Source organism: Erithacus rubecula, assembly GCF_903797595.1.
Source record: "Erithacus rubecula genome assembly, chromosome: 3".
Lineage (NCBI taxonomy): Eukaryota > Metazoa > Chordata > Aves > Passeriformes > Muscicapidae > Erithacus > Erithacus rubecula.
The window spans coordinates 122,960,180-122,975,496 of NC_136689.1; the positions used below are offsets into that span (position 1 = coordinate 122,960,180).

At 35.5% G+C, this 15,317-nt stretch overlaps 1 protein-coding gene across 1 annotated transcript in view; it reads right to left on the reverse strand.

Annotated features, from left to right (window-relative positions):
- Positions 1–15,317, reverse strand: part of MMP16 (matrix metallopeptidase 16) — a 169,024-nt gene that overhangs the window by 58,755 nt on the left and 94,952 nt on the right. Inside the window, exon 4 of the mRNA XM_079300674.1 lies at positions 13,016–13,320. Within this exon, the coding sequence (XP_079156800.1) occupies positions 13,016–13,320 (305 nt within the window). The remainder of the gene's footprint in view (positions 1–13,015; positions 13,321–15,317) is intronic.

Consider the following 15,317-nt stretch of genomic DNA (forward strand, 5'->3'; position numbering starts at 1 on the left):
AGGGGGGATAGAGAAGACATGAGAGTTTGTTTCAATGTGATGGTATGTGTTCCTTCTGAAAACATAATGCTTATGCTTTATTTCCTGCTTTGAGGAAACCCTGCTGTGACAGGAAACCTAGCAAACTAAACAAACTCCTACATTTATGTTGAATCTCTAGCTCCTGAAATCAAATTCTTCATCACTCAGGTCCACTACTGAATTTGTATATTATTCTCAAATGGTATTTTCATTCTACTAGTAATAAAGCTATATTAATTACTAGAATGGGACAAAAAAAATTTCTGGGTGTTTTCATGGTTGTGTTTATACAATAACTATCTTAAATAAATTTTAATTTTAATGGAATTTTGCATTTTTCTAGGAAAGGCCTTCATATTACAAATGCTGCAAATACTGTAACAGCCTTACTTATTATACTTATATTTACCTGATTATTACTTATTATACTTATCTTACCTGATTTTTCTTTGTTTCTGTTTTTATTTTTTAGAGGGAAAAATAGGATAAGAAGTACTTAAACCTGCTTTCTGCAGGCAGTGAAAATAAACACATGCTGGGATTGAAGATTTGGATATGTACATGAGAAGAGCATGCATCACACTGTTCTCAGCTATCCTCCATGGTCCAGTCACTGTGGGTCACTCATGTGAAAAGAATGTACATCTTTCTACCCCTCCTAAGTGGCACTTTGGGAGAGAATAAATGCAAGAGAACCTTAATTGTGCATGAGACTGTTCAAAAATGGAACCCTTTTTTAACAAAAAAAAAGAAAGTGTGGTTTGCCTCTAAGCCACTCAGCTAAAGCACAGGTTTGTTAACCCTGTGGCTTCTTTTGTCTTATTTTTATTCATTTACCCAATGTTCTGTGTATCCTCCTATGAAGAAATATTTGTAAATGCTAGGAGGAATGTTAAAGTCATACTGCAAATATTCACAATAGATGCAATCTGTCATGGGGCAGAAACCACAGAAGCATAGAATGGTTTGGGTTGGAAGGGACCTTGGAGACAGTTCAGTGCAAACCTTCCTGCCATGGGCAGAGACATCTTCCACTAGACCATCACACAGCCCCATCCAGCCTTAAACACTTCCAGGGATGGGGCATCCAAAGCTCCTCGGGGCAACCTGTTCTAGCATCTCACCACCTTTTAGAAATCTGGAAGAGTCCTAGAGATCACTGAATCCCCACAACAGAATGCACACAGAATTTAATTTATGTGCAAATCTTGTGCTGGCTAATTTTTTGTTTTTGTACCAGTAAACTACTGAGAGTAATTATAATATCCTCTAAATTAGCTCATAATAAACCCCCCAAAAGCAGGTGGTTATTATTATTAGTGTACCAATTTATCTTAACACAGACACAGGACTTTGAGAGTTTTAAAACAGTGACATAGTCCTTTCTATTTATATATAAAGTTCTTCAATGAGCAATTCTTTTTTCACTGTTACTTTGCTTTTTTAATTCACATTAAGAAAAAAATGTCAAGATGGATTTCTCCATGGTTTGGGTCTTTTTCATTAAACTGGTGATAAAAATAAGTGGGAATTTTGAATCCTAATTGGCAAAGTGATTAGAAGAAAAAAAACATTAAAAGTTCTCTGATCTGAAAAGAAGACAAGTTTTCTAAGAAGTCTGCAGACTTCAAAGGGAAACCTGATCCAAGTGTGCACCATATTTTAAATTGAGACAACTTCAAACTGGGGATTGTGTATACAGAGAAAGTGACAGAAAGACAAATCTGCTACTTCAGTCTTTGTTGAAATTTACTCATATGGAATGCTCTGATCTATTGGAGAATCTGCTGCTGAGATCCTAGGATTCTATTCCCACACAGCTGTGTGCTCCTGTAGCTAGAGGGACCACTGCAAGCCTCTCTAGAGCTCAGGGAATTCAGCCAGTTTGCACTGGTGACTCTTGGCACGTGGAGATGACTGAGCCCCTGCCATGGAGGGGCAGCCCCCAGATGATGGATGGCAGGGGGCAGAGCAAAGGGTGCTGGAGAGGACAAGAGGGTCAGGAGCCAGGCCATGCTCCTGGGCCCCCAGCAGAAGGAAGACTATGCAAGAATTTGCTTAGAGAGGAAGATATAGGCTCATTGCCCCTGACAAAGTTCAGGAGAGATTGTACATGAAAATGTAGGCGAGGGCAGAAGCCAATTCTAGCACTTCCCCTTCTCTGAATTAGGAGCTCAGCAGGACCTCAGCCTGGGGCAAGAAGTTGGCCCCAGTAGGAAGAAGGGACAATGCCAGGGGTTCAATGTTTGATGGCTCTCAGACCAGAGCTTCCCACTGGGAAAGCTTCCCACAATTTTCCACAGGTGCTGTTCCACATCCCACACTCAGGAAGGCTGGGATCACATCTCTGTAAGCCCCTATGGCCAGCCCTGCCAGTGTCACAAGTGATTATTAAAAACAAAAAACAGCTAAGGAGTGACTGTTGATTATATATGCATTTTAGTTGCTAACTCCTCCTGAAGCTCAGACCCTACTATTTTGCTGCTTCTACTAGCACTGCTAGCTGGAATACAGCTAGCAACATTAATTCCATGTCACTACTGGATCTTCAGCATCCTGAATACTCAGTGGTAATCCCATTTCCTCATCCTAACATAGTATCATTTTCTAAACTGCATCAAAAGAAAGGTGCTCTATATAATTCTTAGAAATGGGAAACTACAAGTATGTTTACACATTACCATGCCACCAACTATGCATTCAAAATTTCAGAGGTGCAACTCTCTTGTGAATTAGTGCATTTAGACCAATATGGATGTTTGTCTTGCCATACTGAGAGGGGCAGGGAACAGCAAGTGCCTGCAATTGTCCTTTCTCACTGCTGTACTGAACTGCTCCCAAAACAGCCATCTCTGGGGCTGACACAGATTTCTCTTGACCCCAGTTAGTGTTGCTGCTTTGAAGTTCTTATCACTACAGACTGAAATGCCATTTATCACTAAAATCTGAAATGGCACAATTCAACATCACTAGTGGAAGTTATCAAGCTACTCAGCACTGTAACACAAATGTCTCTACCTGCACCTCTCACAGACAGAGATGAGAAACAGGTATTTCAGAATATGATTCACCTAGTTTGTTTTAGACAGCTGCTTCAGGATGCAACAAACCTTACCCAGGAAGGCAATATATCTCTCCTATAACTCTAAAGGGACTCCATGAGATTAACTCTGATTTAAACACCAACATATGGTCAGATTAATTCCACCCCCTCAAGTCTTCTGGCTTTTGACTTAGGTCTTTTCAGTCACTGGCAAAACATTAATTATAGAAATACAGGATCCGGACTTAAGTGATATATGTACAAACCTAGAAGTACTTATCATAGGCTGACTTGAAGGAGAGACTTAAACCTAAAAAAACCAAAACAAAACAAAACAACCAAACAAAAATATTTTACACAAAAAATGGTGTTCTTTTAACCTTTTTAATTTTTTTTTCTGCTTTCATCTTTTTTCACAACCTAATGTTTTAACTGTATATGTTTGCAGCAATTACTGTTACCTGTTCAGCACTTTTTGGAACCCAAACTGTTAGGAAGAAGTCTAAATATAGATTAAAACCATTTTGGCATCAAGAACGTACAATTTTGGCATTTTGAAGTGAAGAATGGTATTCTAGACTTGTAGGAAATCTTTCATTATTTCATTATATACTATTCTTAATATATAGTATTATCTTATATTTTTGGATTATCTACATCTTTCTAATTTTTCAATATCCATTACATTTCTGCTTAATAAATATGTAATTAAATAAGTAATCACTGTAAAATTCTGGTCTCATTCTCTCAGGAAACCATGACAACATCCAAATTAATTGGCAACATGATTTTTCAGATTCTATTTGCCCCTAAAAAGGCAGGAGAAATGAGATGGATATGCAGTAACAAATTCTATGGAGCATCTTTGGTATTTCCTAAATCTACTACCTTGAAGAAAAGTCTCCATTATGTGGCACTAGCAACAAACACAGACTTGAGGCACTCTGGATCACATAGGAGTTGGAGTGCTAAGCCTGATGCCTGCTTTAAATGACTGAAATGTCACTTTCTGTCTACAGGGAGAATTTTAGCTACATAGATAACACCTCTTTCCTAAATTACTGCTACTAGGAGACCAGACTGAAAATAAAAAGAAATAATTCCAAGCCATGTATTCATTAGCTGATTTTTTAAGTTCTAAACTGTTTTTTACTTATTTGCAATAATAAAGGGAATTTTCTCTCCTTTTTCATTTTTTTTTTTTTTTTTTTTTTTTTTTTTTTTTTTTTTACTCAACATGTTTCAGATATGGCTTTTCACAAGTTCTCCATAGCAAATAATTATTCAAGAAGCTGAAATTCAGTCTCTGGTGTGAAATCTCATAGCTCATAAGGCAGTGCCTCTATTATTAGCACTACTATTAGTTTGTATCATACATTTTAAAGAAATATTGCCTGTTGGTAGGCTGATGGCAACACTTATAAAATGTAGAGAGGATAAGAACAAAAAAGCAGTGGAACATGCTATTTTTCTTCCTTTTTCCCCTATTCTCTAAAACTTTCTAAAACATGCAAGAATTATATGAAGTTCTCTCAGATTCAGTACTCAAAATCTGCTAAGCTTCTTTCTAAAAGGAGAAAAAAATAAGGTAGGAGCATTTATTTGTTTGTTTGTTATATATGCAGTTTTAGAGGTTTTTTTGTGTGTGAGAGTTTGTGGGGTCATAAAAACAATCATGGAGAGGCTGGCCCACATCTCCTGTTTGGACTCATTTAAAATAAATCTATTTGCCTGAACAAAAATGGCTTCCCAATGCTCTTTTCTCATATACTTCAGGGGAAAATGAAAAAGACAATAAGAGAAAATGAAGCCAAAAACTCCAACTGCCTTGTTTCAACTTACTAATTACTTCAACAAATATTTTTCAAGTAAATTTAACATTTTTAAAATTAATTTCCCCCGTGTAAACTCCATTCTCCTAATATACTGATATGAGGGTCTAATTAAATTAATCCATTTTGGTAGATAAACTTGTCTTTACTGTTGCCTAAACAGTTGTTTGAGGCAACCACATGTTTAAAATAAAAACAAAAAAAAAAAAAAAAAAAAAGGAAAAAAGGGAGAGAGGCAGGGTTTTTGTAGGTGCAAATGCTGCCAAAATTGTCTGCAAGGACCCATGCTGCCTTTCAGCTAGATGTTTCCTTGGCAGCAAAGTCGATGTAGCAGACAATGTGAACTTTCCTCATTTATTTCCATGCAAAGTCAGCCAGATCCACTTTAACACTTTTCATTAGCAGTTTAAGATAGGCTGGCTGATTGCAAACCGAGGCAGATGGCAAATGCAAGCAAGCAAGCAAGTTCTGCTGGCCCTGGTATGTGGCAAATAACCTCCCGTGGCAGTTTGAATGGATAGCTGAGTTTGCAGCTTCCCTAACTACCCCTCAAAGGATTGCAATGGTCTGTGTTTACCCACACACAGTGGAAGCAATATGCAATTTGGTGGCTCGAGCTCTGCTGCCTTTCTGGTTTGCAACCTGCATCAGGGGCATCTCTGGCAATTAAGCTACACTTCAAATATCACCTTGCTTCTTCAGACATGAAAAGCATGATGTAAGATGAGCACCTAAGTCTACAATCCCAGTGCTTTAATTAAGAATATCACAGTCAATTCTCTTAACATATTCCTCAGCCTCTCTTTCAGTTTGCATAATAGGGCACATAGAAATGCTAGGCCAAGAAGGAAGCTGAGAGTAAGATATTACACACTGAGAGCCCCTGGTAAGTATTAAAAGCATCTAGTCAAACACACATCTAGAATATGGCTGGATTCATCCTCAAGACTGATTTCACTTACTGCCAGTTTTAAACAGATTTCCCTTTTAACAACATGCAAATGAAGTGCTTTCCTCAAAGCCAAAAGGGTGTTCCACGAAAGCAACATCCTCCCCAAAAATTATAAAAATAAGGTCAGTACTTTGCCAACAGTTAACATTTTCCATCATCTGGCTTCCAGCCAGTAGATGGGGTCCAGCAGACAGATCTTCCTCTATCTGTACAGTTCTGTGTCCAATGACTGAGTCCTCACAAGCAGCCAGGGACATTTATGATTTTTAATCACTTCCCATCTCTTCAATAGCTGAAAGGGATCTTTCTGTTCTCCAGTGCAGCTTTACATACCATGATAATATTTTCAAAGATGCATTTTATTCATCAGACACTGGATATCTGAGAGTTAAGATTAAATCATGGAGTGACTGGATATGGGACAGGTGCACATCAGCAAGTGTAATCCAGGAAGGTTTGGAAAGTTTGAGGACAGAGAATGTTCTATCAGCACAAAATGCACTTACTGATAAGGGACAGAGTGGTTTCTTTTTCAATAAGGAAAAAGTTGTGGTTTAGAGACAGAAAGTATTATTTATGTTAATTGATTCCTGAATGAAATTGGATTTCAGGGAAAATGATGAAATTAAAAGAATCAATCGTTATTCAATATGCCTGTAACTTGCAAAGCTCTTTGAAATATTATCCTGGCATCTTCATCACTGTGTAATATTCTAAATGCAATAGTTGAGTTTTGTCATCTTTTACAATATCACAAATTCCCTCATTTTGCACTCAAATACTTCCAATTTAAAATGGAAGTTGTACTTCCTTAACCTTATAATTATATATAAACAAGGCTGCAATTCAACAGTCTCAGTCTCTTTATCCTGTAAACAAGATATGACAGAGGCCCATAAAATATGAATGGAATAGATAAAATTATTAGAAAATTTCTTCCTTACAATACGAACATCCATCTGTCTTCAAAAAATCAGAAAGAAGTAGTATTTCACATCTGCTTAAACTACAGGACATATTGTCACAGGATGTTGTGGATACCAAATGCTTATGTGAGTTCAAAAAGAGATTACACCGATTAATGAAAGGAAATCCCTCATAGGCTACTAAACACAAAAATATGGCCTGTGCCTCAGAAATTCAATGAGCCACAGATTACTGGAAGCTAAGAGGGAATATGCTGGGGTTTTACTGCCATATGTTTACCCTGCTCTTATTCTCTTCTTTAGGTATCTGTTAATAGCTATTAACTGGAGATAGGATATTTTGTAGGATAACCTTTGATCTGAACCCACTTTTGCAATTTTCTGTTTTCAAAGCAAATACACAAGTACTGTAAAATAAAAATTCAAATAGCATATTAATCTTTTACATAGTTATCCTAGTGCAAAACTAGAAAATAAGCATGTGACAACTGAAAGGTCACACTGCTTGGTTACAGATCAAATTTGATGTTGATAATTGCTTATCAAAAACATACATAATCAATTAAGAGCACTATGCTTTATGAAATTAAAGCCATGTTAACATTTTAATACAGAGTTTCCTTTGATCTGAAATGCTTGGCTTCCTTTGCACCAAGCCACAGCATGAGCACTGTTCAAGACACAGAGCTCCCTTAGGAGAGGTTTCCACAACTCCACTGGTTCACATTTCCAACAGCATATATCTCCTGCACTGTGTCAACCACACTGGCAGCCAAAAAGAAATTTACTACAAGTTGATCTATGCAGTTCAGAGATCAGGATTTTCATAATTTTTTCTTGGCTGCTAGCACAGTGCCCACAGCAGAATCTACACACTGACTTGAGTACAAGTACATTACACACAACACTGTATTTGCATCAGGTCCAAGAAGCTTTTACTTGGCAACCTTGGCAAGCAGCATAGTACAAAGTGATAGGCTTCTTTGCTTGTTTTCTTGTTATTGCCTGCAAACTTGAATAATTTTTTTGAATGCTGGAGAGTTAACAAAAAATAAACAAAACTGAATTCTTGAATTTTTGCTTTCCCAAAGACTTTATACATACACGTTACAAATATCCCACATGTACATAAGTACTTTGCAATAATATTCTCCTTACATGTCACTATACACTAAAACCATCTATTACTTCTGTAAGGGAGTTCCACTTCTATTATTTATCATATACTCTTTGATAGAACTATTTGCTGCAGAATTTCAGTATGGTACATTATCTACCTTTATAAATTTGTTACAGACGTAAAGAAAATGTATTTTAGTTTAGATTCCTATTTCTCTTGCTGATATGAAGATAACAGTATCAAATTACCACTACTGATCTACTGTGTTTATCTACACTTAGTTTTTGCTGAATATTTTCTGCTGCTGAAGACACAGTTCTGTGGTCACATTTTATCCAATAATTGGTACATTACATATCATGCCTAATGTGCTCGAAAACTAAGCTCCCAAGAAATCCTTGTTTTCCCCAAGCACTTCTAAATCTTGCCATTTTTTTAAAAGCTGCACTTGTGCAAGTAGGTCAATCTTAAATTAATCTAGTTAAAAGTAGTGCACTCTCAATTTAAACTGGTTTAACACTCCCTTAAATAGGTTTAGATGCATTCAGTAAAGTCCCAGAAAATAAACAAAACTGCTTTAAAAAAGGTTTAAACTAACTTAAGTGCATGTAGACAGACAAATGTGAAATCAATTTTGATAAACCAGTGCAATAAGGCTAATACGATGTTCCTTTCAGTTTTGGTATAGAAACACAGGACATAAGACACTATTTTTCTTCAAGCTACTAGAAAATTTACAGAGACAGTACCTATGCCAGATGCTCCCTGGCAGTGACTTTGAATTTCATCACAGTAATTTTAAATATTACCATTGAAGAAAACGCTTTGAAAAAGGTTTTTGTTGAGATTTTTGACAGCACAATATCTCCAAAGTATTGCCATTCCTAGGAAGATGTCATTGTCCTTTTCTGGATTTAGATACATCGTTCATTTTCCATAAATTTTAATTTAAAAACAATAAGGGGATATATATCATCTAAATGGACTGGAGTCATGGGAACAAGGAAACCTCTCCCTAGTCTCAAGACTGCTATATTAAGATTTCTTCCTCTTTTTTTGTCTTCACTTTTTGCTTTGTTTTTTGTTTACAGTTCTTAAGTTCAATAAAAAATGAGGATTTAATTTTTTTCTTAGTAAGTGCTGATTTTTCAGATATCTACTTATGCAATCTGATTTCCAACCCCTGTTTATTCCTTTACATTTTTACATCTTTAAGTGTAAGCATTGTGAAAAATTTTCCTATAAAATCCTATTTTTGATTTGCTGTTCCTGAATAGTGTTGTTTCTTCCCCTGCTGTATTTGCCAAGCACTGGCAGAATAACCTGAGCTTTAACTGAGACTGCCTAGGAGCACAAAATACTTTGTAAGGTGCATGAAGAAATCATCCTGTTCCAAGTAATTCAAAAAGCTAAGGCTCTTATCTCACCTGAAGTCTAGATAGGTAGATCATAAAGGAAATGGAGTCTACTGTAAGTGAAGCAGCCTACTCCCACAGGAACTTGAAAAGCAGTTGTGATAAAAGGGAAACTAGAAGATGAGAACTGACTGGAGGAAAACTACAGTCCAATACACACACTTTGTATAAAATATTGAAAGAATTGCATTCCCTTTCCTTACTAAAAAAAAAAAAAAAAAAAAAAGAAAAAGTGAATAATATTTTATCCTCCACTATCTCTCTCATTCCCTGGTGAAATACATCCCGTCCTTGTTTCTACTTCTTCCCTGTGTAGCACCATGGATGGAAATTCAGAGAAAAGACCTCCACAGCTCAGCTGGAGTTGAGGTACCAGCTGTACTCTGCTTACAGGGTATCATGAAAGCAAAGAAAGATATCCTTGTAGAAAGCCTGCGAATGTAAAATTGTATGACAGGAGGTTTTTTCCTGAGTGACGGGCCCATTAGTCTTTACTCCTACAAAAGCCTCATTCATTCATTCATTCATTCATTTCTCAGGATGAGGGAGGAGTTAAAGCTCAGATCTCTGCAGAACATGACTGATAAGACAACGTGCCACTGAAGTGAGAACAAAGGAATGCAGCAATTCCCTGTGCAGATGATGTATTTCTATTGCAGCTGTCCTTGGAGTCCAGAGTATTATTAAACCAAAGAAAAATACAAGAAAATCGACCAAACATGATATGAAAAAAACTCACCAAATCAACCAAAAACCTGAAGTATGAAGACACTGCAATTAAGCAGTCAGAATAAATTACTGTAGTAATCAACTATACTCAGAATACTGATTCTGTATATGATTTCTTATTTGAAATTAAAATTACTTTAAAAAGGACAACAGTTTATGGGAGCATTTCATTAAGTTGCCTCTTTTTTTGAGGTAGATGGCATATAAACTGTTTTCATTAGAACAGTACAAGGTGAAGAATGAGGCTAGGACTTTTCAAAAGGACCTTATTTTTGCATTCTTGCTGCTAAGTAAACAAGTTTCTCTGAGATTTTGAATCTCTCTGGGATACTGGAATAGGAATCAGAGAAAATCAGCCCCTTGGGGTGAGAGTTACTTCAAAAACAAAAATAAATTATCAAATCTTTTTCCCATTCTACTGGCTTTCAAATAATAATACAAGAAGATGACTACTAGACTATTGGAGCAATGGATCTTAAAATTGACACTCACCTGGGAAAAATGACTCATAGCTAAGGTCACATATATATTTTCCAACCTTCTGCTTTTCAGTGTTCTGAGACTCAGCTCAAAATGATAGGAAGCCTAAGAGAGCTGTAAGTCTTTCTTTCCTGTCAATCCCAAATTGCATGTTTGTCTTCTTTTTCCCCCTGGAAATTTTTCCCATGCACAAAAAAACTCCAAACCAAACAAAACAACTCCAAAAACAAGCAAACAAAATACCCCAAACCAAACCAGAAACAACAAAAATAAAACAAAACAAAGAAACAACAAAAATACACCCAACTCAAACAAAACCAAAAAATCCCAAAACTTACATGATACCTAAACAGGCTAATCAGTAAGGCAAGGAGGAAAGCCTGGCCTGCCTGATAGCTAGAAGTCACTAATCAGACAAACAGGTGCTCTGTGTTTTCAGATGAAATGCACATATATTGATGTTCCTAGGGTTAGAATGACAGGGGAGTTTTCTCTGGGAAACAACTATGATCTATGGTTCCCACCATTTAAACAATGAAACTAGCAGTTGCCAAAATTATTCAAAGGACTTGCACTGGTAAGATATTTTTTTCTAATTATCATGTATTTTTAAAAAATATGACTTTTTTTTTTTACTGTGAATATTCCATTTTATCAGGAATATGTGTCCCCCAAAAAGGTATGTATGAGCACACCAAAGTGCATAAGTTATCAAATTTGCAGAAAAAATTTCCAATGATAACTCTTAAATCTTCATGATACAGATAGCAAACCTAGCTTTTATTATAAAAGTTCAAAGTTCTAAGATACATAAAAGCACAGTTTTAGTGATAGCATCAATTTACTTTCCCTTAATTTTTTAATCAAAATATATTAAAATTCATTAATACAAGCAAAAATTTTTGAAAATTGTTCTACAAAACTCAACCTCAAAAGCCATATAAAGAAATGAGTGCCATTTTGCACTATGAAAGTTATTTAAGTTAAAGGAGAATGAGACAGCCAGAAGTTCATTCACTTTCATACAAGGTGTAGAACTGCTCCAAAAGAGTTATCCCAATTAAATTGACATCCTGACTTCAATGTACACACGCCTGTAGATTCTCCTGAGTGCTTGAAGCAATAGCTCCAAAACCACTGAACATTATGTGCAGTGCTGGTCTCCAACCAACATAAAACACCAGACATAAAATCATTTACCTCACCCTCAGCTGTGACTGACTGTGCACCTGAACTGCACAGAGGACTCACACCACTGTTCCTTTGTGCTAAACATGTGAAGAGGGCCATGGCAGCAGTATTGCACCAATGGAATAGTCACAACACCATATTTATACTCCTAAAATGCTAAATTAAGGTTTTGTTGAAGATTCCAGGCTACAAATACTGCTACATAAAAAGCTCTGATTTTTTACCTGGAAGATCTCAGGTGAGAAGAGGAAAGAAAGGAATTAGATAAAGCCTCTCATCATTCATGAATACAGTGTAACATTGAAATACAACAGTTCTGCACTTCTTGTCACCTCTATAATCTTTTATATGCCAGAAACATCCTATTTGTGAATCTGTACATCTTCTTTTGTGTATCATTGTTTGCTGAAGAGGTGTCTCAAACCTCATGTAACTGACTTAGAGAGACTTACCAGGCAGCCAAAGCTACTTGGAAACAAAACCTGTCACAGCATCAAACACAGAAAATGCCTACAGAAAACCTCTGCTTTGATACTGATGCAAAGAGATGCAAAGTTAGACTTAGCTTTAAATTGGCATTCCCAGATAATGGCAGTAATTTATTCATATCACCCTAGAGCCTGGCAATGGCCAGATTTAAGTTGTGAAGAATAACTTTAAAGAGTATATTTAGTCTTTATTTGGTAAATTTTAGGTGTGTCAACTGCTATCCAGTCATTCATTTGACTATGGGGAATATAGTACTTAAGTAAATTGGACATGTTAAAATCAGCAATTCCAAAAGACATTCAAAAGTTATTGAGAAACACCAAGTCTGCTTTGGAATGGTATCTTTAAGATTTGCCTTTTAAATGCTGCCACTGCATCATCATAGATACAAACTGGAGAGTAGGTTTTATGTACATTGATATCCACAGAACTGGTTAACAGCTGAAGTAGTTCTTAACCTCTCTTGCTAAAGAATATTCCATGTTTTCCCTAAACCTAAATAAGATTGACATGTTAAAATATGCAAAACTAAAGCAGCTTAGGTAAATATTCACCAGTACAATATTTGAATGATCATGAAGTTTCCTAATAAGAATTCAATGCTTTTCAAGCAAAACATGTTTTCATACTGTATTACATTCAGATACTTTTCTGCCTTGGATTCAAAGAGACCAATCAACTGAATATATTTCTAAAGTAATGTTAATCAAGGTAAAAAAAACATGTGACTTCAAGAACAGAGGAACATGGAAGTAGTTCTATTAGCTGAAAATTCATGCCACTTTTCTATTTTGTTTAAAATTAAATTTTTTCTTACCATCATGATTGGGATTTCCCAAAGTCCATGGCTCATCTGAGTCAAAATGAGTGTCTCCTCCAATTCCTGGGCCAGGAAAATATGCATGAGCTAAAAATCCTCCCTCCCCATCAAAGGGAGAACTGTCTCCATGAAAACCTGATGCAAAAATGATAGTAATATCCACGTCTCTCTTGCCATTTTCTAATTCAATGTAAGGAACTTCCTCAAACGTCAGAGGAGTTACATTCTGCCACACATCGAAGGCACGGCGAATGGCTTTACGAGTTTCAGCATCACCTACTTTTGGAGTGACGTTCTTTATGCTGAAAGAAAGAGAGAAACATTACACAGATTAAATTTAACACAGTGTTGACACTGCTAAAAACCATTTCCCCCTAATTATTATCAGCTCTGTGCTTTTAATAAAACATGATAGTCTGGCATTATATAGTTTAAGAAGAGTATTTTTAAACAAGCTGGTGCAGAATTATGGTGTCAATCTGTACAGCCCTTTAAGCTAGAACTTATTATGCTAGTGAGCTTACTCCCAGCAGTACAAAAAAGTCTTATATTTAGAAGATTAAAAATATATTAAAATGAAAAATTCTAAACAGTGGGATAACCAGATTAATCAACCACTGACTGTTTACCTCCTGGACTACAATTAGAATCTATCATAGCTAAAGAATGTCATGTTCTTTCTGATCAAAAGAAAAATGCTTTTAGTTAAATGAAATTTTTTACTTATTAGTAAGTTCATTAACAAAAGCAGAACTCCATACTGTGACCACCAACCAGTATTCACAAAGCCTTGTTGCATTTGCAACTGGATAAATTCCTTATCAGAAACAAAGCCTTTTGACTTCAGTACAAGCTAAATGTCCTTTTTATAATCTGATTACATCTGTAAATCTTGCATAAAACTGTAGAATCCATCAGAGAAATCATTTTATAGAAGAAAATTATGTGTTAACTCAAGTATATTTAAACAGAAATTTCAGTCTCCACTACTTCTTCAAGTGACATATACACGAAAAAGGGAAAAAAACATCAGAATTGAAGTTTACTCTCTTAGTTAATAAATTATAGTGAAATCATCTTTTTTAAAAAAAATATTTATTTTCATTATGCAATTCGAGAAAAGAATGTCAATAATGACTTTCAGCCCTATCCAATTTTCTGCATCATTTCCATTCAATTCATATGGGCAGCAAAAACTGTATTAGGTTTGTGTCTGCCCTGAAACTGCTGCAATCAGATTCTCTTTGTTCATTTGACATGTGCATGACTGAATATCCAGCACAAATTTCAGAAATTGTGTAGTTCTAGAGTACATGTAATATTTTTGTCAGTTTACACAGCATGGCACATTAAAGGAGAACAAATATACTTCCATGAATAAACCTCGATTGATTTGTTTGGTAAATGAAATGCGCTTGATTATATGATATTTATGTTTATATAAATGGAAACAAATCTTTCAAGTGTAATTTTATAGTTTTACTTCATATATACATTTTTTTCATAGCTTCATGCAGAAAACATAAAGGTACCTATTTGGACTTCCACTCAAAAAGATTTTATTGTATTGAGTCCAATAGTCCTGTCTAACCAAAGCATAATTTTTTAGCTGGTGTGCATGTTCCAAAGAGATATCAACACAGGTTATAAGATAATACATTGTAGAGAATCCACTCCTTTCCTTGATCTTTTGTTCCAAAGTTGATTTAACTAATCAATTCATACTTGTGCCTGTTCTATTATTTGCCTGGCTTGCATTATTGGTTCTTGTTCTGCCTTTCTATATCACATACATGAGCTTTAAAAAATTTCCTCCTATACAAAGATATTTAAAACACATTTCTACACTGCAAAGTCATTACCTTCTAGTTGTCTCTAAGAAATAAAATTTTTGAACTCTTTAAATATCTGGTTGCAAGACATTTTCTCCAGTTTATCAAACATTTTCTGTGAATTTTATTCAACTCAACCCAACTTTTAAATTTTCTTTTAAAACTGTCTCTGTCAGAATGATAAAGTAATGCAGTACAGATCTTGCTGTCAGAGAGAAAATGCCCTCTGATCTGTAGGCTTGACATTACCCTACATGATGTAAATGTCATGTGATTTAAAGTACTTTCTATGATGCTCTTTCATAATTATTTGCTCATCAGTAATTTTATGATCAGTATTGTGTTGCTTTTTCTGTGATTCAAAAATTATTGGACACATTTGACCAACAATCAGCCCTTGCAGAACCCCCCTCTAAAAGCTCCCACCTTTGAGAATTAGGTTTTTTGAAATGTTTTAATTAGCAAGT